Genomic DNA, 25,594 nt, shown 5'->3' with positions numbered 1-25,594 from the left:
CACGCTACATTTCGTCAATGCAAACCCACTACTCATGCTTTTCAAATTGCTATATATAGCACTATTTAAGGGACTTATGGTTTTTGACTGATTCTCACAAGTAAGCTTAAGCAAATGTGTCGTGCCCTACTTCTGTGGCAACAGGATGTCCAGCCCGCATGGAGTAAAGAATGTTAAAATTCATGTGTATGATGTGTGGACCAAAATGTACCAATGATTTTGTGTTATATACACTAACATAAGATGCAAGTAATACGTCCATTTTTCATACATGAACCTTTTTTTTTGGTGGGGGGCAGGAGAAAGGCGTTTATATTAAGGGCGACGCTAGACGTCGGCCGGGCGGAACGAGCGCAAGGATCGGCGCCCTCCCCAACCGTTCATCAAGCCTCATCCCACAAGTTCGCTCTCATCTAAACTCCGTTCGAAGCAGAATTGGCCGCTGGTCGCAGCACCACCGGCCCACATTCGAAGCACTGTTGGTCGCGGGTCGCAGCATCGTTAGCCTCCGTTTGAAGTACCGCAGCGGTCGGTCGTAGCGGTGCCAGCCGACATTCGCCCCGGCGCCTCTGGTTCTGCCGCCGTCCGTCGCAGCAGCGCCGGCCGTCGTCCTCAGTCCCGCCTGCCGTCGTTCAAAGCACCACCGCCGTCGATCGCAGATCTGCATGCTACCGTTCAAAGCAGCACCTGTCGGCAATCGCCATCGCTCCCCCTCCCCGCCTTGTAGCACTGCTGGTTGCCGGACTCCACTTGCAGCACGGCCGGTCGTCGCTTGCAGCACCGTCGGTCGCTGCTTGCAGGAGCCCCGACGGCCGCGATTCGCCGCAACGCCCCCCCCCCCCCCCCCCCCACCTTGTAGCACCGCCGGTTGCTGGTCGGAGCATCGCCGGCCTCCGCTTGCAGCAGCCCCGGCAGTCGTCGGTCGCCACCGCGACCTCTCCGCCTTGCTGCACCGCCGACCGCCCCTCGCAGCACCGCCGGCCTCTCCTCACAACACAGCCAGTCGTCTCTTGCAGCATCGCCACCCTGCCTCGCCTCTCCTAGCACCGCTGGCTGCCGGTCGTAGCATCGCCGGCCAACTCTCCTAGCACCGCCGACGGAGCCATGGTGTTTGTAACTTCCATGCGACAGTAGCGACGGGAGGAATCTAGATTATCGGGACAACAGCGATGGGAGGAATTTAGATGATCGGGGGAGATTTTTCTGGAGAAAGAAGCGAAGGAGAGGAGACGATAAGGGAAAAGACGTGGGTGGGACCCACACGGAACGCTGAATTTTTTTCGGATAAGAAACCACGTGTCGAGCGCGGGAGACGGCGGAACTACGCACGTGATCGGTCGGGCGGAAACAGTCGTTTCCCTTATATTAATCTTACGAACAATAGAATTACACTCCACGTTGAACACTGCTAAAAACTCGGCCAAACCCGAGCCCAACCAAACGGCTGTTCTCCCATCCCGTTTAGCAACATTGGCTGAAGTCTGACTCGCCGTGTTCTCATACATGAAAATTAATCGCTAGGACAATCACCATAAACAATACTTCCCTTAGTGAGAATTGTATAAAGTATAAACTACTGTAACACTTGTTGGCGCATTTCATACATGACACCGTCTTTGGATTGGTAGAACACAACTAAGAATCACTCATTTGATTTTCACGATAGATATATTTGAACCCGAGTTTTTTTTTAGAAAAATTTGAACCCGAGTTTGGCGAAGAGAAATGTAGTGAAACAATGGAGGACAAAACTATAGATGGCCAACGGGCTAGCCCCGGCCCAGCCCGCCACTAATCGAGCTTAGCCCGGCCCGAACCCTTCGGACGTGTTTAAAAATGGGCCGTACCGGCCCGCTACGACGGATCCAGGACCAACCCGGCCGGCTGGGTCCGCTTAACCCGAAAAGAAGGGCCATTAAGTATCTTCCGGGCCTCACATTTAGGCCGCGGAATATGTGTTGGGCCGGGCCATTGACCGCATTGAGTTGAGATCGCCATCGGCAGCCGCCGCACCATCCCTAACCACCAGACGCCGACCGCGACCGAGGAAGAAGATACACAGATCGATCCGCGGCGAGAGAGAGAGTGGGGAGCTGAGGTCGCCATGGGTTTCATCATGGAGTTCGCGGAGAACCTGATCCTGCGCCTCATGGAGGACCCGGACAAGCGGGACGAGGCGCAGCGGGAGCACGTGTACCGGATGAAGGAGCGGTGCGAGCGCACCAAGGCGGCGTGGGCTCTCCCGCTGCGCCCCTACGGCTTCTGGACTTTCGACCGCTTCAACTCCCAGCTCTCCTGGGACCCCCAGATCAGCCAGGCCGCCGGCCGCCGCGACCCCTACGACGACCTCCTCCACCGCCACTCCAGCCCTAGCCCGCCGCCCGCCGCCTCATCCTCGTCCTGAAGCCAAATCCGGTGCGTCACGTTCTCAGTTTCTTCTAGCCAGATCTTGCTTGTTGCTCGTGCCATCCCCGTGGCTGCGCCTGCAATTCTCTCTACCTAGGCTAGGGATATAGTCGATTGGTCGGGCAGGTAGACTGGACTGCGTGGTTGCTCGTTGGATTCTGAAGAATTCGATGATTTGTGACATAAAGTGAGAACGCCTGGTTAATGCTTCATCTGCTTCTTGGGACTTTGTACCTTCTGCGTTCAGCTAAGTTTTGTTTAGTTTGTGCCATGAACTCTGCAGCGATTTTTCATGGAGAGACGGAACAAGTTTAGTATGTAGATTTTAGGTGCTCGGTGGTGAAGGAAGAACAGTTTATGTGGTTGACCATTTAGTCGATAGGGAGACCTTAGTGAATTGCCATATCTTTGCATCATTGTGCATCTGGGCCGATATACTAGTATATATATTTTGATCCGCTGATCGCTATCCCTTAGTGGACTTTAGTTTTAAGTTCTGATGAGTTAGTCATTGGCATGCCTGCCTTTATGTTGTTAATGTGTTGCTGGTGGTAGTCCGAACATGTTCTTTTGCAACCTGAAGTTATATTTTGATGAATACCACATGCATTGTTTAGCTATCTCGGTGAAGATTCGAAGTTCATCGCCTTTCGATAGTTTGTGTTATTCATTAGGTTGCTCTAATATGTTGAACTTGTCACCCTTAGTTTTTTTAGAGATATTATTGGCTGGAAGGTCTAATTTGGCTTTTCTTCCTCACTTGTTAACTTCTCTAACTGGGACGCTCTTACACTATCATTGCAATAGAGCGTTCTTGACTAATCATGTGAAGTGAGGTGGGTGGACTCCAGAAATGTCGCTGACAGTGTTCTGAAGATTCAAGGAGGATAATGCTTGCTTTGAACTTGTAGGTGTTATAAGAATCGTACGGAATAGTATTTAGTTCATGTATCAGGTTTTATGACATAACTTAGGTTCTCGGTTAACTACGCGATCAATTAGGCTTCGTTAGCATGGACACCGCAAGTTCTGAGTGGCAATGCTTCTAACTACACAGAATAACCTACTGGGCAGATTCAAAATTGTTTAAAACTTGCTGCCTTCAACAAAGAGGGAGCGGCCCAATTCTGCCCTTCTTTCCAGAGTTTTTTTTGTTAGGTTTGTTGCGTCATGTGCGCTTTTGTGGAGACTGTTGAGGTCTGAAGTCACATTTTTTTTTTAGGAACAGAGGGTATTTACCAGCTTAATATTAAGCTGCTCCTGAATTCCAGAGTTAAGTTGCTGATAAGCAACACCACATTACTACCATTGTTATTTGTTCATGCGATGTCCATTCCACAAGTGCAGATATGTGCTTCTAGCCTTACAGTTGATGTCATCCTTTTTTTTGTGACTAGTTTGTTTGATGCTATCAACTTACTGCCGCTTATACAATCATAAGTGGACCACGTAAAAGCAGTGATCAGAAGAATGTCTATTGGAATGGCTTTATGACCCAATCATAGAATTATGTAGTTTTTTTTTTCCTGTAATGTTGGCTGAAGTACAGTTGCTGCATATGAAAAGTACAGAAGGCGGCCCCTTGCAAAGGCCCAACAAGGTGCCAACTTAACTTCAATGGCGGAGCTAGGATTTTGGTTCAGGGTGGGGCAACTAGACTTGAATGTGAACGTGAATCATATCAATGTAGAGTTAATCGTCTTGACTCTCATAACATCTTACCTTCGGCTTGAAAGCTTAAAAAATGAAGATTGAAACTTGGCCCAGCGCCTGCTGCTGCCTCGCGCTGCAGCCTGCAAGCGCCTAGCGCGTGGCCAGACGAATTCGAAGCTAGCGCAGCGTCGGGAGTCGGGAAATCGGAGAACGGCGAGTCAGCGTTGGGAGTTGGGAAAACCAGGAACCGGGTCGTCATACTAGTACAATCGCTCGACGATTAGCTTGGGATGAAATCATGCCATGCGCTACGCCGTGCAGTTGAAGTTGGGCTAGGATACGATGATACGATCTGTACATATGAGTCGAGGAGATGGTCTTTTTGGGCTTTTTTTAGTTTGTATTAATCGTAGTATATACGACAGCACACGCCCCACCACCCGGCAACCACCCAGCTCTGCCACTGCTTAACTTCATACTCCCTCCGATCCATAATAATTGTCTTGGATTTAGTACAAAGTTGTACTAACTTTTCTTTTGTGGGGAAAAGTTGTACTAACTTTTTTTTTGCGGGAAAAGTTGTACTAACTTTGTACTAGATCCAAGACACTTATTATGGATCGGAGGGAGTACAATATTTCCAAGTCCAGATGATTGTTAGTCCCTTCTTTGCATCGCCATTCACTGCTCAATCTAACTCATTTTGATGAGGATGACAATAGTCTCCCTGCTCAACAAGCTTTTATTAGGGATCAGATCAGCTATTGTTCAAATTTATGTTTGTCCTCCCTGACAAATAGGATACTGCTTATGAATTCATATTAGTTTTTGCTTAGAGAACCAGTTGTGCGGGCACTTGTGTTCTCTAAGTTCCATTTTTTGTCACATTTGAGGACTTGTATTGAACATTCTTCAGATTTTACGACTCGTGCTGAACATTCTTCAGATTTGAGGACTCGAATGGTTTCATGATCTTGTAATTTGTTTCTGTGCAGATAGGGTTCGTGATGAAGTCTGGTTCCACTGGATATACTTGGGCAGCAATAATGGACTCGTTATCTTCACAATGACTGTGATTGCATTCCTTCTGTTTGCATCTGCTGAATGTTTACTTCAACAAACTTCCAGTTCGGCAAGATATCAGAAGTGTTCTGTATTTGTTGTTTTTCTGTCTTGTACCATGAAAGTTTTTATAATAATCGCTGCACACATGTTTGCCTTTTGGTAATTTGAAAACCTTGTGAGTTTATGAAATGATAACTACCTATTTATGAGTTAAGGGGCTGTTTGGTTGCATGCCCTTGAGAAGTTTGGTAACTTCGATAATATTTGGCTACGTTCGGACACTCGTATAGGATTATCATCTTTGTCTGTTGCTCCAGTTCATGTTTGAAGCCATAGTTGGCGAAAATCTAGGCAGCCAGCCAGACCACATGGCCCTCCAGGTCATGTTTGAACTTTGAAGCCAACCTTGAGATGACGCTTTAAAATGGCGGTCCAGGTTCCTCGGGATTAACTTGTTGTTTTGTTCAGGGAACAGGACTGAACCGTAGGAGCTCCGCAATCCAGTAGTACTAGTTTATCCCGTGAAACCTCGAAAAAGTAGGAGCTATGCAGTTAAAGAAATCTCGAAAGGACAGGGAAGCCCCCAAATCGAAAGATCACGAGCTCTGAGTTCACCGTAAAATACATTTTTCCCAGTTTTGGGTCGTCACTTTGCAGCCACTAGTGAAGTCCCGAGCTCTAGCTTGTGGCACCACAACGGATTCATGGCATGGGCATCGTTGCAGACCGGCCAATTTCAGGGTCGCTCTTTCGGTACAGAACAAATGGGATTCGCTCGCCGGTGGGCGCAATTGCCCACGAGCATGAAAGCGAAGCACACATCTTTGTGAATTCAGTTGGAATACTATTACATCCAATTGCCCGGCCACACTGGACACTTGCCGAGGCTCAATCGTTGATGTTTCACCTTGGGAGCAAAATGCTGGCTAAATCGCTAACGTTTCTTGTATAAATAGCACAACACCAAGTCTTTGTCCAGGCTTTGAGTTTAGGCCGGCTCCGCCACCGATCGTGTCCATGCTGCCATGCACCGCGGCAAGTGTTTACCACCCACACGCGACCCCCGCGCGCGGCTGATTGATGCTTGACGATGGCGAACCCGAAATCTCTAGAATCTCCCGACGTAGCCGGAGACGGGAATCATGCATGTGTCCACAGCAAACACCTCGCCGTCAACAGTCAAAACCTTCCTTCTTTCAATCGACGAGCCGATGAAAAGCTCTAGTCTTCCGATCGACATGAAGTCGCTAGCTCGATCGCTTGCCTGGCACACACTAAGAAGATGCTGGGTCGTGCGCGTCCTCGCTTGACGACAACTTTTGATTCGAGAAAAGCACAATACCGACTTACCGAGGAACGGTCTCAGTCCGTTCAAACTTTCTTGTTTCCCACGTACGCGTGGAAGGAAGGGGAGGGGCGCACGGATACAGTCATAACATGGAGTCTTTGGCCTAAACCATGAGATTAGAGCATCTCCCGGCTCCCCCTAAAGGCCCTCCCAAACACTAAATGAGGACGCCCGTACGGAAAACCTCACCCAGTCCACTCTCCTAAATCCAAAAAATAGTCGGCGTGGCACAAGAATCTAGCCGGCGTCTCCAACCCACTCCCTACTCACAGGGGAGGCTGGCAGGGGCACCGTTTGAAGCTGAAAAGCAACGCGGGCCCCCGCTATCAGTGAGACAACTAAATTTTGGGGGCCGATGTTTGGGGCTGCGGCTGGGTGCCGGTTCCACCCCAAACAAATTGTAGCACCGACGCCTCCCCATATGGCCATGCGCCGGATGAAACATAGAGGGGACGAGTGAAGATGCTCTTAGCAATAGCTCCTTCTTCCCCATCTATCTAATCCCTTTTTCACTAGCGGTCGGTCGACCCGCTCAACTCCGGCGGCACAGTAGCTTACAAGTGTACGAACGAGCTGGAGCAGGTTAACCATACGTTAGCCGTCGGGCTTCGGCAAGTAGGCCGAGGAGCATAATATACCTGAGGTCCAGAGACTAGCGTAGCGTTCGCAAATTGCAACATACGAGCACACGGATATCATCATATCACCAAGGGCGGAAAAGGCCCGGCACCACGTACGCGAGCCCACACGGATCAGCTTCTCGACGGACTGCCCCAGCGAGCCAGGTTACTCTGGTGGACTGGTGGTGCTCGCGTCTCCTCCTCTCATCGTCTCGTCTCCTTTTCTTTTCTCTCTCTCTCTCTCTCTCTCTCTCTGCTTCTCTCTCCCGGCCTCCCGCCCTCGCGCTCGGGGAGCGGCACAGAAATGCGACGGCGATGCCCCCCTTCCTCACATGTTCCTTCCTCTCGCTCCCCTTCCCACCCCTAACCCTACCCTTTCTTCCTGCTCCTCCCCCTCGCCGCCGCCGTGTCTCGGCTGCCCCGCTCGCCGCCGCCGCCTACAGGCCCCCGCAGCGGCAGCCCTACTACCGCCGCCGCCCCGCCCCTCCGCCGCCGCAGCCGCAGACGCGCCCGTCCAATGCGGGCCCGCCGCCCCCGCGCGGCGCCATGGGGCAGGAGGACCTCGAGGCGGCGATCTACGACTTCATGCGCAGCTCCGACAAGCCCGGCGCGTTCCCCACCCGCGCGGAGCTCCTCGCCGCGGGCCGCGCCGACCTCGCCCGGGCGGTCGAGTCCAGCGGAGGGTGGCTCTCCCTCGGCTGGTCCTCGGGAGACTCCGTCTCGCCGTGCGTTACGGCGTCGGCCTCGTCATTGGACGGCGGCGCCGGCGTGCACCCTGACTACCCTCCCGAGGCGGCGGGCACCTCGGACCTAGCACCGGGCGCGGAGGGGGCTTCCTGGAGGTGTGTAATTTGAGTCGCTCACTGTGCTGCCCTCGTCTGTTCCGCCCTTCTCCGTGTAACCTCTTTCTGAATTCGGCGTGTTGTAGGGAGCCAGAAGCGTCGCCGTCTGGGAGGCCGCCGGAGACGGAGGGGACAGAGTGCGTGCCTTCTAAATCTCTTTCTCTATTTTTTTTTTCTTCTCTTGGGTTGGTTCCCTTATTGTGTCGTTGCTTTTTGCACGGTGATTGATTGCAGGGAGGTGGTTTCTGGAGCAGGCCTGGAGGGGATGCTCACCAGGCTTCAGAGAGAGAGGGAGCGTGCGCGGCCACCACCACGGAGCAATAACCGAGGGGGAGGGGGAGGGGGAGGTGACAATGGTGGTACGTGCTGTCTCGCTTCTCTGCATTCTACATGAACATATGTTGTTTTCACTTTTCAGTGGTGCCGTGCCACTACCTTGTGAACAGTTATATGCTGGATCGAGAAACCTCAATCTGTGTAGGAGATTTATGGTTGCAACCAATGCATACATATGGACTAGAATTGATAAGAAAGTTTGGTGCGCTCATTCCTTTGATCCAAAGGACCTTGATATGATGCCTTCATTTGAAAAAATGTGTATTGATTGGAATACTATGAAATTTCTTCAATCTGAAGGGTCCCTTAGCGAGAAGGTTCCTAAACGAATGGTTACCACTCTTTGCATTTATAGTGACTAGCAGTGCAGTAGGCTAGCACTGTCCATTTGAGGTTGCACAGGGGACAAAAAGTATCATTTTGTCTGCTCTGTGATTTCCAGAAATTAAGAATATGATAGTAGGCATACTTTTTCTCTGCTTCAAAGTGGTGTGTAGACAGATGATTTAGCTTTATTATTAATCTACTCGTCATGTACTGTCTTCGTCTGGGGTCATTTCAGTGTTTGGGCCTGGTAGCCAGTGCTTCTTGCAGCCAGTCTATCAGAATACATGGAGGATGATTCATTTCCACTTCAATGCTGACCTTTTTTTTTACATCACAGTACCCTAACACCTAAAGGAATTTAAGAATCATACTTCGAGATATACATACTCAATTTAACTTAGTAGACTAGACTCTGCAACTTGCAAATATAATTTTCTAATTAATGTCTCCTTTAAGATTACCATGTTTTAGGTATTTTACTGATTTAGTGAACATGCATAATTCTTAGTACCACCAATGGTAGACTCTTGACTGGGCACTTGGGTAGTAAGATATCCATCTCTTACAGTGTTATTAAGAAACAGTTTTGGTTTATTATTGATGAATAACGTGCTGATATAATCATGTCTGTGAATGTTCAGTTTGGATGTACCATCTAGGCATCTACTTCATTTTATGTTTCTTCTTTTGTATATATAACTGAAGTCATCCTATGTATGTGTTGCATATATGCAGTTTTAATGAACCATAATGGAGCTCCTAGTCACACTGCAACTGGTGGCATGCGCACTCGAAGGGTGTTTGATAATGGAAACATACATAGCTCTCAGTTGCAAAATGGAATACTAGCGGACAACAAATCCTCAAGGAATTCGACAAATGATGCTTGGCGAACATGGTCACTTGACAGGGGCGGTTTTTCTGATTTCCAAGGTTTTATGTTAACTTAACTTTTGCTTGATGTGCATCATATTTGCTATATAATTAATTTATTGACACACTCGATATATTCGCAGTCGCTGAGATCCATCCTTCTGGCAGCAAAAAGGTGTTGAAACATGATGACCTAGACATCGCATTGGTTCAAGATGACATTCCAGGACCATCTAATGGTGTGGCTATAAGTGATTATCCTAGTGATGGTGTAGACTCTGAAAGAGATGAGATACATGCACGTCTTCAAAATTTGGAATTGGATCTTACTGATGCTCTTAAGACATTAAGATCAAGATTCGACAGTGTTTTGACAGATCTGGTGTGTATCTATTGCTTCACGTTATCTTCTTTACTTGTCTATCTTTTGTTGTGGAATACTAGTGGGGCTACGTGATCTTGAGCTTCAAGTGTTGTTTTGCATTGTTTGTTCACTTGTTCTGCATTTGTCATGATGTTTTTACTTGTAGTAGAAATAGTTCTGCTGTTCCTAACAAAACAGAGATGCCGCTAACTCTAGTTTTCATTGTATACAAATAACCCTCTGCCTGCATCATACCCTCTCCCATCACCAAAAAGTGCCACCGTGGGAAGCATGCAGTCAAATATTTTAAACTTTGGCTAATAGTATAAGACTGTCCTAATTGATATGTAGAGTGCAATATGAAAATTGTATGAGTTGATTTGCCAACAGAACCACTCTCATAAATTTTGGTATTATCTGTACTTTTCACAATAATATGTTTAGTAGCGTTTCCATCCATCCCCTATCTTTTCTTGCGGTTGTGTAATTTTGCACATGCCAATGGTATAGCTGAGGATATTCCCTTGAAGCAACGAATGCATTTGTGCTAGTCATTTTTACGTGCAAGAAGTTGCAAGGATTTACTCGATGCATTATTACACAACATTATGAGGTTTCTGTAGAACTATCTTATTATTGGTAATCAGCATATTAACTGCTCTCAGCCGGAATCGAGGAATATTGGTGGTCTATGGCTAGTTGAGATCAGCAGACCTTGAATTAAATTAATAATAGCATCTTTGATGTATCTCATCTTTGATCAGCAGCACTGTACTAGTCAGTCTAAGCATCGGTCTTTGTTGTTTCATTTTCCAGTCAAATGGTGATGGAACAAATGTGGTGAATGGGCTCTCTGATGATTGGGAATTTGAAGAGACAAAAGTAATGCATGCTCAGGAAGAACTACGATCAATCCGTGCCAAAATAGCAGTATTAGAAGGCAAGATGGCGCTTGAAATAATGTATGCCCACCTCATGATCGAGTACTGATCATCTATGCTTTGTATTTCATGTAATTCTCTTTTTTTTAATTGTAATCATGATATCAGTGAAAGGAACAAAATAATTGAGGAGAAGCAGAGGAGGTTGGATGAAGTTGAGAAGGCTCTGAGTGAGCTCCGCACAGTTTACCTTGTGTGGCCCAATCCTGCTTCAGAAGTTCTATTGACCGGGTCTTTTGACGGCTGGACAAGTCAAGTAAGTACCTGTTCCAATTCTCTATTATTATGTTTGAATACTTGAATAGTACCGAGTAACTAAAGAAGGGGTGGCATTTCAAGGTTTTAAATTCCGTCACTCTGTCCTGTTGTCCAGAATTCCATAGTATTGCTGTGTTAAGTTGAGGATTAATAAATAGATTAAAGCTGACTATATTACTTCTTCTTTTGCACGTTTGGAAATGCAATTAACTGCTAACACCTTGTGATGCTGAGCAATTAATCCATCTATGGATCTGTGGATCTATGATATATGTTTACAAAACAAAGCATCAGATATGATTAGCTGCAGTAAAAGATTTACATGGAAACCTTCATCTCGGAGAACTTAACGAGCTTGGCTGTTATGATCCGTGGATGTGGCAGTGTAGAAGGCTGCGCTGGGTAGGGCTGAGGAGGGGGTGGGAGGGCTCTCTCCCCAGGGTCAAGATAGAAGACTTGTTCTTCTATTTCTTGTTTGACTACTTCCTCATCGAGGGTCCTTTAATAGGCAAGACCCAGTAATAAGTACAAATTTAGAACAACTTTGTACTTAGTACAAAATCTGAGACACTTATTATGGATCGGAGGGAGTACTACCTTTTAACTAAGATTTAGTCAGTGCAGGATAAGGGTCTCAGGATTGACATATCCAAAAATATCAATATAGATGTTTTTCAGTTCGGTCACGTATAGGAAAATTACTAAATGTAGAGTCCTGAAGGGATAGTTCTGTTATTATAGATCCGAGTTTCACATTTGTATGGGATGCTGTTTTATTTATGTTTGCTACTCCCTCTGTTCCATAATTCTTGTTGAAATCTTACATGTATCTAGACACTTTTTAGGAGTAGATACATTCATTTTTGGGCAAATTGGAGACAAGAATTATGGAACGGAGGGAGTACTTCATATTTGCATTCCCTGGTAGCACATAAATAATTCAAATCAATCAGTAAGGTAGTGAAAGAATCTTAATACAAATCACATCTGGTTACGGAGTAGGAAATATGAAGACATGAAGTTGTTATGCCATTTCACTCTTTGTCATGATCCTTTTGGTATAGCTTTCAAACTACCAATTTTCCAACAATGTGATGTACATCTGTTGGAATATTGTCTGCTTTTAGTTGTGTGATGAAGGTCTCCTTATCATAATACATAGTTATGTGCTTGCATGCTTAATCACATTCTGCGGATGTCTATGCCTAATAAAGGTTTTAAATAGCCAGCTACAGTCAGCTATAGCGGCGCCGTTTGAATAATTTCCAGCTATTTCTCTCCCTTCACAATTTAGCTGCTATCTAGAGCAGCTCTGCTATTAGCTGCTGGAGAAGCCCTGCGATATTTGCCATAGGCCGCAATTTATAACGTGATCCCTGTTGCATGTTTAAATTGGAAATTGGAACGATAACTGCAGTCTACACATTTTCATCACGGCCATCTCATTCCTGAAGATAATCTAATCAGAAACCCCATTATTGCAGAGAAGGATGGAAAAATCAGAAAGAGGCATTTTTTCCTTAAACCTGAGGTTGTATCCTGGTAGATATGAGGTAATGGTCCTCTATTGTGCTTCCATTCATCACTACTTTCACATCATTTGATAGTTCCTGCTTGTGCTTCAGATTAAATTTATTGTCGATGGTGTTTGGAGGAATGACCCGCTGCGCCCCACTCTGAACAACCATGGGCATGAAAACAACCTTCTGATTGTCACTTGACTTGAAGCTGCATCCTTGCAGCGTTTTTGTAGATTATAGATCATGATCGGCGTCATTGGTGCCAGCTGATTAGACCGGTTCCTCCTTGTAGCTAATCAGCTTTGCCCTAAGTTGTTTCTTAATTTTTTTTAGAGCCCTGTACAACTTAAACAGTGTAGGTGTTGTCTTTACCCACGTTGGGATGGGAGAAGAATATAGCTTTGTATTCTTTTCTTCCCCCCTCTTTCTCCCTGGAGAAGCATAGCGGTTCACTCAAAATGCCCCTGTGGTGGTGGGTAGTTCACCTTCATTGTGTGTAACAATGTACATATCACGTCATAGCAAAATTGTCCTGGTTAGTTTGTGAAGGTGGTGGCTTGCTTGTCAGTATATTCATTCACGAGCTTTCTGAGCAAACAGGGCCTGGCATTGCTGTGATGTGCATTGCTTTGCATAATTGCATTGGCCTTATATCTGGATGGGATTGCTGTATCTTGTGCAGAAGGTTAGCTTCTGAGTTCTAACAAGCGCAACGGAAATTAATATGTGCAAGGTTAGCTTCTGAGTTCTGACAAACACAATGGTAACTGATATGCAGACGGTTAGCTTCTGACTTCTGCCCTGAGAAGGTCCCGTTTACATGCTAGCTGAGTTCCGACAAACACAATTGAAATGTGAACGTACTCTCCGTTTTACTAATTCACGAGTCACAGTATTAGTTGAAGGCATATGCTTGAATCGAGAAAGACATTAATTTATCTTTCAATTTAACAACTTACAAGAAACAGCCCCACTTTTGTTTACCTCTCTTCCTCTTTTTCCCATCCACTTAATTCTGTAGATTGAACTCATAACCAAAACCAAAAAAAAGGAAATAGCTACTGTTGTATCCAAGACACACGAATTAACATCTGACCTTATTCTACCCCCACCTTCCTGTTCCCCCTTTGCCACAACTTAATCGACCATTTCAATTTGCACGCATGCATCTCCCCATCAGTTGCTGGCTCCCTTGAACCTGTACCACCTGGCACAGATCATAAAGTAAACGAAGTTGAAGACGCCAATGCCGGCGATCATCCAGTAGAAGAGATCGAGCCTCCCCTTGTTAAGATCCTGCGCCAGCCAGTTCTGCCCAGCTCCCGTGGTCTGGTGCACTATCGTCGTCAAGAACCCACTGAGGTAGTTCCCCAGCGCGAGGTTGCAGAACGCGAGCGCCCCGGCGACACTCCTCATGTGCTCCGGGATCTCCTTGTAGTAGAACTCGATCTGGCTGATGAGGTTGAACGCCTCGGAGAGCCCCAGGATCATGAGCTGCGGCACCATCCAGAAGCTGGACATGGCCGAGATGCCGCCCCCGGTCTGCGTGGTGCCGATGACCGGCTGGTTGAGCGCGATGTCCCTGCGCCGGTCCTCGACGATGGCCGAGATGACCATGGCCACCGTGGAGAGCGCGATCCCGATCCCCTGGCGCTGCAGCAGCGTGAACCCTTCGTCTTTCCCGGTGACCTTCCGGAGCCTTGGCAGGAGGATCCTGTCGTAGATGGGGATCCACAGCGTCTGTGCCAGCATGGCGAAGACGGTGAACGACGCGGCGGGGACGTGGAAGCTGCTGCCGAGGCGTCTGTCGGACTGCAGCGCGGAGAAGACCACGTAGGTGGACTGCTGCACCACGGCCACGTAGTAGATGATCCCCGTGGACCAAACTGGCACGATCCTGATGAGGCATTTCACCTCCTCCACCTGCTGCACCGTGCAGAGCCTCCACGGGTTCACGGGCGCCGCACCGCCGGGTCTCACCTCCTCCGGGGACGCCACCATGGCCGCCTTGTCCAGGCACCTGAACTGGTCCGTGTGAGCCAGCTTGGACACGACGTTGCTGGTATGCGGCGGGTCGAAAAGATCCTGCTTCGGGTCCTTGGCCTGCTTCAGCGACCGCTTGCTGACGGCCGCGGCGAACACCTGCACGATGGTGGTGAAGGGGCTCCCCTCGGGGATGACACGCACGTACAGCTTGGTGCCCATGAAGAAGAGCACGCAGGCGAGGAACATGAGCGCCGTCGGGATGCCGAGCCCGATCGGCCAGCTGACGTTGCTCTGCACGTAGATGATGACCGTGGCGGACACCAGCATCGCCGAGGTGAAGGTGAAGTAGTACCAGTTGAAGAAGCTGTTGATGCCACGCTTGCCGGACTCCGTGTGCGGGTCGAACTGGTCGGCGCCGAACGGCATGCTGCAAGGACGGATCCCCGCCGACCCGATCACCAGGAACGCGAAGGAGATGAAGAGCACCGCGAACTGGTAGGACGTCGCCTTCTGGCAGACCTCGCCCGCGCCGCATTCCGGCGGGTGCAGGCTGTCCGCGCCGGCCGTCAGCGTCAGGAAGAACATGCCCTGTTGGGAGGAAACAAAGCAGAGCAAGGCGCGTCAGTGGTCGATGCTGGAGGGGGAACAACAGTAGTAGCTTTGAATCCGTTATATCGCTCTGCGCAATTACCAATTTGATGTTTTTGAATTTTGATCACCGTAACTGATGTTTTGAAAACATTTCAATCCGTGCAGAGTTGATAAGATCAGGCCGCTTGCACAATGCAAGCAACACGATTCATGCGATGTTGAGCTCAGTGCATGCCGAATGATGTTTCATGTTCTTTTGAGTGAGATCACAATCACAACCAATTTTTTTTTGAGGGGACATAGTGTCCTGTATGGGCCCTGCGCGTCCACTACAGCATACAAACGCCCAACCGGGCCCCAGAATCCCCAATACACACCAAACCATTGGGCCACCCTTTGCAGCCAAGGCCCAGTGCAGTCCAAACCCGCGAACAGTGCACATGCCGGAGTTCGGAACACGACACGGCGCGCGCGGCTGGCTGGGTGTGCTTCCCACTAACCCATCCCCTCCAGCGGCTTTCGCTGTCAGGCAATCAGTCGAGCATAGAACCTTCCAGCCAGGCAAGGGCTTGATGGTTGCCTGGTTGGGGTGCCCTGCCCATCTCACGATTCGCATCCACTTCTTGGTGGAGACTGATCGGGGTCCTGAGATCGGGGTAGGTAGATAGGTAGGTGGCTGGCATCGATACGGCAACATGGGCTGCTTCGTTCCGTTTCGAGACCCGAAACACACGGTTGGGTCTTTCCGGCGCCAACGGGAGGAAACAAGGGAGCGAGAGGGATCTGCGTGTCCTGGACTGCACAGTGCGCGCCATTTTCCACGCTAGAAGTGAGAGCTGGTCAATGTTGATGGCGGCCGGCGGCCACTTCCTAGTTGGCAGCCACTGACAAAAGACAGATAGACATACACTCCGTAGTACTCTACATGCATGTACATCCGGATAAGGAGGTGTTGGAGAATACAATGCAAGCTTCTAGAGTGTTCTCAATATTACAAGAAAGAAGACATTACTATGGAATACTCTAAAATATAAAATAAATAAAAGAGGGAACCTTCTAGTGTTTAGATATGCATGAAGAAGCTTTGGAATACTCTAGAATAGGAGTTTAAAATAAATAAATCGGAAACCTTGTAGTATCTAGATGTTTATGTAGAAGTGTGTGGAAGGTTTTAGATATTTTGTATCAATGGCTAAGATTTTGATACATGTCAAAGATCCAATGGCCATGTAGTCCTATAAATAGAGGCTCTTGCCTCACACCTTGTGTAGTAGAGAATAAAGAAGTGAAGAAGGTGGAGAACAAGGTGTGAGCAAGTGTAAGGTGTGTATGCTCTCTCTTGTACTAATATTCCTAAAGCAATATAGTACTACTTTGTTCATATAAGTCTCCCGGTGAGGCCTTGTTATTTCTAAGTACTTAGTGCATATAAGTTGTGATTTAACGTGAGCGGATTCGCCCGGAATCACAACGGTCTTGTTTCAACGTGAGTGGCATAGCCGCCCGGATTCAAGACTTGCTTTACGTGAGTGGCTCTGCCGCCCGGAAGCTTGCACTAAGTAAGTAGAAATAAAAAGGGACTAATCAACTACACCAAAGTAGTTGGTATAGGTGAATAGACCCTCTCGTAGTGTGTTAGGTCCACCTCGAATTCTCTACAGGAGGGATGGATGAATTTCATTTCCAAACCTCTGAAACCATTTGACTGCTCATGCGCTCCTTAAATTTCAGTCAACCATCCCAGCAGCCAGCCATACGATTCACCTTAAAAATTCAGTCGTACGTGTAATAGACGGAGCTCTTTTACAAGCGGCACGTGCTATATCGGCCTTGTTTTTGGTAAGATGGAGCTTTAACCAAACGGCAAAAGGGGGAAGAGGGATTTTGCTTCGGCTCTTGCACGGTGCACACGGTCGGTGTGGTTGAGGAGGTGAGGTGATCCACTACCAAGGCACCACCAACCCGAAGGTTTCCCTCGTTGAGAAAGGCGCTGAGATCCGTATCACAAGGAACCAGCTTGTTTGTTTGGTTGTTTGTACCGGCATTCAGCATAGCGGTGCAAGTTGGTAGAGGAATCGTGGAGGGTAGACGTTGAGTACAAATTGGCATTATACTAGTAGTCCACACTACGTCTTGACATATGATGGTCGAGTTCGAAAATGGGACAGGCACATGTGTTTGGCTTGGGCTGGGTCTTTAACAATATCTTACTTGCTGGAGCACGTACTACTCCACCAATTATAGTCCAGGGCTCAGATCTTATCATGGAGACGTGGTGGGGAGCAGCTAGCAGCCTTGCTTAGCTTACTAGCTTAGATGTGCTGTGCACGACTCACTTGGAAAAATAACATAGCACTCCTAGTTAGCTAGCCACGTAATAATTAGACTCCCGTTAATTAACACTCAGGGGTTAGTGGAGCGGTAATGATGAGTTACACTGCTGCGCCGCTATGTTTGGATTAGGCCGCTTTGTCACGCCTTCTTTTTGGTACGGCGTCATCATCATCATGGTGTAGATTAGTATTTAGATCAGGCGCCTACGTAGAACACGCTAATCGGGTAGTTAACACGTAGAAGAAGAATAAAAGAGCGTCTACTTAGCACCAATTCAACTCAACAACCTATTTGACACATCGAAACGTTCAGCAGTTGCTTAACATCAGCGAATACGAGCCGTGGGATCCGGCCCACCTATCAGACCGACTAATAAATGGCCTGAAAAATCTGCCGATTAAGCTCGTAAAACGCCATTACCGCAAGAACAAAGAGAAGTACTCGTAAAACACCTGTATACTGTCCCTGACACCGCTCTAAATCTAATCGCACTACTCATAATCCCAACCCACATTTGCGACCAAACAAATACTCCCACGGAGAGCAGAGCAGGAAAAGCACGCGGTCGAATCGTCCCACGTGCCGCCCGCCCATAATTTTTCCAAACGACGCAGAAGATATAAAAATAAGAATTGAGCTGAGGCGTAGTAGGCGGCCAAGTCGAAAGTCACAGGACAGGCCACCAACTCCCATCGATCTACAGTCCCAACTCCCAGCCCAACCAGAGAGGAGAACTGAATCTGAACCCGAGAATGGAAACTGCGGTACAGTACAGGGTAGCAGTGCCGCGAGACTCCAACCCCCAAATCCGGCACCCGACATCCGCCTCGAATCCCGATCCGATTCCCAAATTCGGAGGCGGATCAGCCCAATGGCATGGACGCCGCCGGTTCGATCACAATTGCAGCCAAGGGAGTAGCGAGAAAGGAGGAAATTGAGGAGCTGGATCTGCTTGGCAGGAGGAGGACTCACGATGAGGGATGCGACAGAGGCGATGGCGAGCGCGAGGTAGCGGCCGAGGTAGGCGTCGGACAGGAAGGCGCCGACGATGGGGGCGAGGCTGGTGGTGCCGTTGAGCCCGTTGAGCAGCGTCGCGGCGTCCACGCTCTGCATGTGGAACACCTGCGTCAGGTACACCAGCAGGTTCGCCGACGTGCCCAGCGTCCCCAGCTTCTCGAACGTCTCGTTCCCTGCCGCACGCAGATTCAAACCACTCAGCCATGCTCTCGCACCAAAATTTCATTTGTACGAGTAGTACTCTTTTCTTCAGAGACTGGAGCAAAATTTGCGTCATATGCGTACCGATGATGAAGGGCATGGCCTTCCAGCCGTGGTACTTGACGAGCGGCCGCGGGCTGTCGTCGGCGCCGTTCTCCATCTTGTCCACGTCCATGCTCTTCAGCTTCTGCCCGGCCTCGTCGTCCTCACGCCCGCCGCCGCCGCCGCTGCGCATTTTTGGCTCTCTGTTTCCCAGCTGCCGCTGCTAGCTGCAGCAGCTGCTCTTTCTCTGTCTGTCTCTTGCTCCCCTGTTTTCCCGGGTCGGTGTGTGTTTTCCTTCTGGTACCAGCAAAAATGAGACTGGAGGGAGTGTCCTGCCTACCCGGTTCTCTTTATACAAAGGGAGGAACAGTGGTAGTGGTCATCACGGTCACGGGTCAGGGTTTATTCCACCTCCACTCCCCGGCTCTGCCTTTTATCACAAACAGGTCCCTGTAGGAGGACATGTTTAAACATCCAAAGTTTTTCGACACAATTCACCTCTAGATTTGCAACTTCACCTTATCTATATTTTTATACTTCCTGCAATGAAGCAGTTGTTATCTTTAAGATGGGTCTTCACACCAAGTGAATAACATCGTAAGAGCAATTATCTTTAAGATAGGTCTTCACACCAACTACACATTATCTCTATTTTTATACATGGTTTACCTTCTGCTAAATAAGCGTTATTGAATTCGTCCATGTTCGACTCACTCGGTATTCGTGACTGACAATATTTACATTCGTAAATGCATCTGTCAATCTCCATATTTAATTTTGACTCCCATGGAAATACTTATTTAAAAAATAGAGAGAAAATTTCGTATTTGCCATCCAGAATTTGCCCAAATGCCACTCGAAATTTCAGACTTCCAATTATACCACTCAAAATTGCCGGCTTCCAATTCACTCAAATTGCATCGCATACAAATAAACCACTACAATCAGTTGACTATTAGTTGACCGTATAGAAGCTTTCAGTTATCAGTTTTCTAAAAATTGTGATTTTAAGCTAATTAAGCGGAAGTGCTAGCTCCTAGATTTTTTATTTTTTTTATCCAAAATTAATGTTGTTGTTGTTTTCTTGGTGAAACTTATTCCAAACTTGATCATGTTAAAAAATTGGAATGAAAAGTTTCCTGATAGCACATCGTATGGGGAAAATCAACATAGTAACTAGGGACAAAACTATCTTTTCATCAGAAATTTGATGGTCAACAAAATGTGGTGGTTAATTTGTACGCGATGCAAAATTTAAGTGGTAGATTTGGAATCCCAAAATTTTGAGTGGCATTTGGACATCGGGACAATTTTTGGTTGGTAAATACCGAATACCCTTTAAAAAGATACTCTATGTTTATAAACGTCTGTATATTTGGGTTGTTTTAAGTCAAACTCTGACAGCTTTGACTAGCTTTGTGGGGGGAAAGCACCAATATGTTCAACACCAAACTAGTATCATTAGCACTTATTAAATACATCTTCATTTATTTCATTTGTTCGGTATTACATATTTTGGTATTTCTGTCTAAAATATCGCTCAAAGTTGATGAATTTTGATTAAAACTACCCCAAAAGTACAGACACTTCGAAATAGAGAGAGTAAGATAAGCTCTAATTGCACTCAGGCTGATTGTTATTGCAAATCTACGAAGCGGCTTTTGCGGTTCAGGTAGGTCAGGACCGTCAGGTGCATGGCGGCGTTGCTAAGGTAGGAGGAGCAGGTATGCCTTTTGAGTCCACCGGATTTCCGGTGGGTCATGGGTGCTGTCGTTGTCGTTCCTTGGACACATGTTGTGAACTCTGAAAACAGAAGCTGTGCTACAGCAATCGGCGATGGGTTAATTTAAGTATCTGATTGCCTTGCCATACAGTTCAATAAGTGTCGGTATGCATGATTCATTTTTTATTTCACAAAATCACATTTCTCATGCATGTTCTTCTTTTGAAGCTCTCTTCATTATATATCCTGCCAACTTTGCAAGGATTATTTATTGTTCATTTGGATAGAGTTAATTGCCCCTTGATAGTTTCCTGAAATAATTGGCTGTACTACACTGGTGTGCTCCCTTTTTCTGGTGAGACGTGTGAAGGAAAGAAATGAAAAGGGAAGGGGCATTGACCTTTCCAGCCAAACGTACTGATGGATCGGTGAGAAGAGGAATCGTAGGACCATCAGAAACTAACAAAGAGGTTAGGTGCCCGAAGACCGTGGTATTCTGGGTTGTTAGGAGATATTGTTTCTGATTTAGACAAGTTGTTAGCACGGCATTGTCCGGGGCCGGGCTAGTAGTGTGCGTGAGAGCGAGTGGGAGCAAATTATTGAGGTTCCTGAGAACATGGATACACGCAAAGCGATGGCATTTTCTTTTGGTACACCTTCCATCCATGATCCATCCATCCACATCTCCCTATCAAAAGGGGACATACACAATATGACATGGATGAAAGAATCCATCTTGCCTAACTAGGGTCACCCACCTATAAAAGGCTCATCAGGACCCCCTTTCCCTTTTGCTACAAAAGGTTAAAACCTAGTAGGAGGAGTAGTTACGAACTGGTAAAACTCGCACCAATCTCGCCACGGTCTAATTAATTACACGGTCAAGTCAAAAACCTGCAGCATTAATCACTCAAGGCCACAGTGCAATTGACCTCTCGTTTGAATAATGCCGCCGTTAGCTAGGTAGTGTAGTGCCCACCAAACATTATGGAAGCTGTTGCAAAGTTGCAAGTTGTGCTTTCTTAATTTTGTGCATACAGATTGTAATACTTATATGGAACGAGATGCGTGAACCATGGATGAGTTGTTTAATGAACCCAATCGCCTGAAAAGCCCTAAGGATTCGTCGAATTCAGACTCTTTAGGTTAAAATCTACGCGGGTAATCCAAACATGTCGTCGCTTTGCACGGACAGATCGATGACGCACATGGCTGGTTCACTAATTATAAATGATTCCGAGGGTATCTTCACATGAAGCTTCAGTGCTTAATTTTTAGGTGACATATGCATGGTGCGTTGTTTATTATTGGTGCTTGCTTTTAATCTCACGGATCGACCTAACAACAAAATAGATTTAAAATTTCAGAAGTTATATGCATAGACATGGTCAGAACGTCTACTGGATCTGAGATGTGAAGAGGAAGAAGCAACGTTGACTGGTTAGTTAGTTACAGCTAGCATCATATCAACATCGTTGCAGGAAGTACAGTGCCAGGGAAACAGTGCAATGGAAGGATTGACAAAGCCAGTTTCTGACATGGACCTAACTGGATTGGATAGGCGCCGCCTTAAAAATCAAGAACTGCCCGGATAGGTCATTAGGACCACCCAATCAATGGTTTGGGTAAAAGAATCTCGTGACTTACCAGTAGTGAGATAACTCCGAGTTTACTGAGACATAGTACGTAAAAACTAGAGAGAAGTACATTTTTCATTTCTCACCTTACCGGAAAGTTCATTTCTCGTCCCTAAAAAATAATTCGTATTTTTTTCATCACTCAACTTTCAAAACTGGACATTTTTAGTCCCTAAGGTTGTCCAAAGTGGTTTGTCTAGCCACGTGTCCGGTTTAATCCCGTGACCGCCGAGGCTATTGAAATTGGCCGTCGTCGTGCTCTGGATCTCTTCCAGGCTCTGGTTGTACTTCTCATCCATCTGCATCATTCATATCTTGATTGGAAAAAAAATTAAGTGAAAAAAAACTATGCGAAAACCAGACACGTGGGATAGGAAAACCACTTTGGATGGACTGAGGGACTAAAAGTGTCCGGTTTTGAAAATTGAGGGACGAAAAAAGTATGAAATTTTTTTGAGAAACGAAAAGCGAACTTTTCGACAATTTGAGGGACGAAAAAAATAGTTTTCTCTAAAAACTAATCCTAACATGTCAGTGAGCCTGTGGTCAATGGAGACATATACAGGCGCTATTGGAGCTAATCTTATCCATCGATCTTGACAGCAGATCCAATCGAACATCATGAATAACATATAGGTTTGATTTTATTTGGAGGAAGGATCTGTAGATGAGAAGGGATCCGATGGCTCATCTTTTAAACCATCTAGATCTACATGCTCCATTGCTAGATGCCTCATGCATGCTGTCAAGAAAGGAACCACTTGGCTAAAACGGGCGAATCAAACGTCTGGACCGGCCTTGCTAGGGGGTCATACATTACGCGGTGTTTTCACATGAGATATTTTCGATGGATTCAGAAGGAATCAGATGAGGAATCGGGCTTCCCGATAAAATACAGGTTACAATCGGCCGGGCACGTCGGTGTCAGTTCGTTCAGAGCTCGATCATGGCCAAATTTTTTCTCCTCCATCACAAACAAAGTTGGACGCTCGGACCCGCGGGTCCCGGGGTTAGGCCGTTCGGTACGAGTAGGACCCGGTCGATCGGTCCGAGTTGCTTCCAAGACCCTGAGACCGATTGGTACTTGGTCTCTTTCTCCCTCCCCTGCTTAATCCCTCTTCTATTAAACGATGTAAACGATGCAACGCTGGTTACCACAAGTAAATAAAGAGGGTTTTTGCTGTCAAAAAAATCCTCTGGACTGGATTGCGTCACATGGCATGCTATTTCTCCTCCTTCTAAAGTCTTTCCGGTTTTTAAACCGTCGGTGGTGCCTCTGGGTTCTACTCCGTACGAGCACTACTCAAGTCGTGGTCATGAAGAGAAAGAAAAAGGCAGAGGAGCCGTCTCTTGTTTGCCCAAGCGGTCGGGGTGGTGGACGGCAGCAACAGTGTGGCTGTGGCTAGCGCTAAGCTACGAGATGAGGTCGAGCGGTCGGAACTTGGAAGGGTTTGGTAGCAGACAGCGGCAAGTCGCCATCTCGGTTGTTGCACGCACTGAATTAATGCATGGCACATACGTCCGTCTTGGTTTTGGACTTGGGGACGACTTTGGGTTTGGGAGTGTGTAGGAGTCATGCGTTCGTGCGTCAGATCATGGCTGTCGTGGTCTGCCCTGCAGGGAATCTTGGGAATTCTGGATCATGATGATGTGTGATCGAGCGGTGCCTTTTGTTTCTCCACTAGGTAGCTCCTGCACGTGTTCTCTCCAGACCGTGCGCGCTCGGAGCAGGCAAACATGTGCATCCGTTATTACACCATGATCATCTGGTGGGTATTGGCATGCAAAGTGTCCCTTGATCGGTGTCGGTCGGTCAGTCGATTTACCACCTGATTAAGAAGCATGCGTGGATCATGCACGTATTTATATCGAGGACCCCAAATCAAGTCGCAGAATTTAATTATTGACGCGTGCACGCGATTCTCTATAGACTATAGTGACCCGCGTCATGATCAGTATCAATCATATACCGTTGTAATCGTGTCATGGCTACGGCCAACTGCGCTGGATTGTCGCCTTCGACTTCGAGAGATGACGCAGATTTTTCTGCAGTGCCATTTGTCTATTTCTCAGCAGGGCTAGATAAAAACGACGAGCAGAGAATCGGCAACTACACTGTCTCTTCGGATTTTTTTTTGTAGCTTACGAGTTACGACCCATTCGCACATGTTGGACTCTTTGGCAAAAAGGAGACACATATATAGGCTTAAGCATTGACCGGAATCACAGGGAATCTCAGGGGAACGTACAATCAGCAGTACGTGAGTGTATTTCTGACTTCTGAGCAGCTAGCTGTTAGTACGCCGCCCTTGTCGTCGCTTGGCGTGGGCAAAGTACGCGGCAGCAGCACAGGACCAGCTCACCAAACACCTCGATCAGGCCTCTCTGGGTGGGCGAACGAAGCAAAAGGATGCGAATGCACACAACAAGTGCTGCCCAGCGAGCCAAAGCCGAAGCCATTCCAACTCCAGGATCAAAAAGCCAAAGGAAGGACATCGCACAGCGATCGAATCTAACTACTCGTAAGTTGGACGGTGTCTGGCTGGCACCAATCATCTCTACCAAACTAATTTCGAGTTGGTTGACATCTCGTTTTCTCCTTTAGCTATAGCTCGTAAATTGCTTGCGTTTGCATCGATCTACAGTTTGCGTGCACTGCACACTTGGATGCTCTTTAATTAGACTATGAATCCGGCCGGAGCAGGTTCGCTAGTTATGAGTCTGATTTGGACATTCTGCGCCAAGTACGTGCGGATGCTCCGATGAGCTTTGAGCTGCGGCCCGGAGTTGGGCCGCGGTGTCCTGCCAAGACAGACTTTACACCGAGCAGTAGGGTTAATTATCGGGTTTCAGAAATTGAGAAGACGGTTTTCTTTTATTACAGCATTTCAGAAGACCGGTAGTGAGAGTTCTAGATCGATGTACAGAAATGAAGAAAAAAGAGGCTCGAATCGAGGAACAGTTCCCGGATAAGATTCTTGTCAGGAATTATGTTTGGCCACGAAAAGGACCATGGTTCCCGTCAGAGTGACCGACAGGACCGGCATGATGATGTACCTTATGTGTAGCACGTTAGCTGCACAAATCTCCAACCTAGAGATGACGATATTTTTTTTGTCGCCTTTCGAAGTTTCAAACACACACGTGTGAGCAACATATAGTAAAATACTTACTCGGTGCGTATACGTTGAGGGTTTGCTTGATCGGGTGTGTCCGGCCTCCGGATTTTGACGGTAGACGGTGGTATGCGGTCGGAGCATACGGTTCCGATAATGACTATTCCTTCGTCAGGCTTATAGACATAGATTGGTCGAGTTGGTTGTTGATGGATGTATTCATTTTGTGAAACTATTTAAATAACTCAAAAATTGTGCTTGTGTGCATCAATTTGATGCAAAGGCCGGAGTTTCAACCTCCTTTTTGAAAAGAAAATTATAATATGTTTGGAGTAACAAGGAAAAGAAAATTATACTCACTCCATAATATGTTTGGAGTAACAAGGAAATTAAG

The 25,594-nt window shown here is 47.2% G+C and overlaps 3 protein-coding genes and 1 long non-coding RNA gene across 4 annotated transcripts; 3 read left to right on the top strand and 1 right to left on the bottom strand.

The window, feature by feature from the left end:
* Positions 1-1,967: 1,967 nt before the first annotated feature.
* Positions 1,968-5,364, top strand: LOC100820864. Its single transcript, XM_003561138.4, has 2 exons — positions 1,968-2,415; positions 5,055-5,364. Exon 1 carries the CDS (start codon positions 2,105-2,107, stop codon positions 2,402-2,404), a length of 300 nt encoding a protein of 99 aa, XP_003561186.1. The 5' UTR covers positions 1,968-2,104; the 3' UTR covers positions 2,405-2,415; positions 5,055-5,364.
* A 1,858-nt stretch (positions 5,365-7,222) lies between these two features.
* On the top strand, positions 7,223-13,150 carry LOC100823517 (protein FLOURY ENDOSPERM 6, chloroplastic). The gene is made up of 9 exons (XM_003559517.4): positions 7,223-7,934; positions 8,021-8,071; positions 8,169-8,293; positions 9,333-9,530; positions 9,614-9,852; positions 10,651-10,796; positions 10,884-11,031; positions 12,518-12,586; positions 12,659-13,150. Exons 1-9 carry the CDS (start codon positions 7,408-7,410, stop codon positions 12,752-12,754), a joined length of 1,599 nt encoding a protein of 532 aa, XP_003559565.1. The 5' UTR covers positions 7,223-7,407; the 3' UTR covers positions 12,755-13,150.
* Positions 13,151-13,463: 313 nt separating this feature from the next.
* On the bottom strand, positions 13,464-19,058 carry LOC100843012 (protein NRT1/ PTR FAMILY 2.11). Its single transcript, XM_003561127.4, has 3 exons — positions 18,767-19,058; positions 18,437-18,654; positions 13,464-15,127 (listed from the first exon to the last, which is right to left on the bottom strand). Exons 1-3 carry the CDS (start codon positions 18,915-18,917, stop codon positions 13,730-13,732), a joined length of 1,767 nt encoding a protein of 588 aa, XP_003561175.1. The 5' UTR covers positions 18,918-19,058; the 3' UTR covers positions 13,464-13,729.
* Positions 15,152-25,054, top strand: LOC112269833. Its single transcript, XR_002961987.1, has 2 exons — positions 15,152-16,453; positions 20,353-25,054. It is a non-coding gene; the product is annotated as an uncharacterized LOC112269833 (long non-coding RNA).
* Positions 25,055-25,594: the final 540 nt, after the last annotated feature.

Source organism: Brachypodium distachyon, chromosome 1 (assembly GCF_000005505.3).
Source record: "Brachypodium distachyon strain Bd21 chromosome 1, Brachypodium_distachyon_v3.0, whole genome shotgun sequence".
Classification (NCBI taxonomy): Eukaryota; Viridiplantae; Streptophyta; class Magnoliopsida; order Poales; family Poaceae; genus Brachypodium; species Brachypodium distachyon.
Note: the sequence above shows the minus strand (reverse complement) of the source record. Positions and strands in the feature narration are given on the sequence as shown.

Bases quoted from the DNA above. Each gene is read 5' to 3' on its own strand.
- LOC100843012 (XM_003561127.4), bottom strand. From the start codon at position 18,917: ATGCGCAGCGGCGGCGGCGGCGGGCGTGAGGACGACGAGGCCGGGCAG. The intron at 18,655-18,766 runs GTACGCATATGA...TGCGTGCGGCAG, and splicing joins GGCCATGCCCTTCATCATCG to GGAACGAGACGTTCGAGAAG. The intron at 15,128-18,436 runs GTGAGTCCTCCT...TCCTCCCAACAG, and splicing joins CCTCTGTCGCATCCCTCATC to GGCATGTTCTTCCTGACGCT.
- LOC100823517 (XM_003559517.4), top strand. From the start codon at position 7,408: ATGCCCCCCTTCCTCACATGTTCCTTCCTCTCGCTCCCCTTCCCACCC. The intron at 10,797-10,883 runs GTATGCCCACCT...TCATGATATCAG, and splicing joins AAGATGGCGCTTGAAATAAT to TGAAAGGAACAAAATAATTG. The intron at 11,032-12,517 runs GTAAGTACCTGT...CCATTATTGCAG, and splicing joins TTGACGGCTGGACAAGTCAA to AGAAGGATGGAAAAATCAGA.
- LOC100820864 (XM_003561138.4), top strand. From the start codon at position 2,105: ATGGGTTTCATCATGGAGTTCGCGGAGAACCTGATCCTGCGCCTCATG.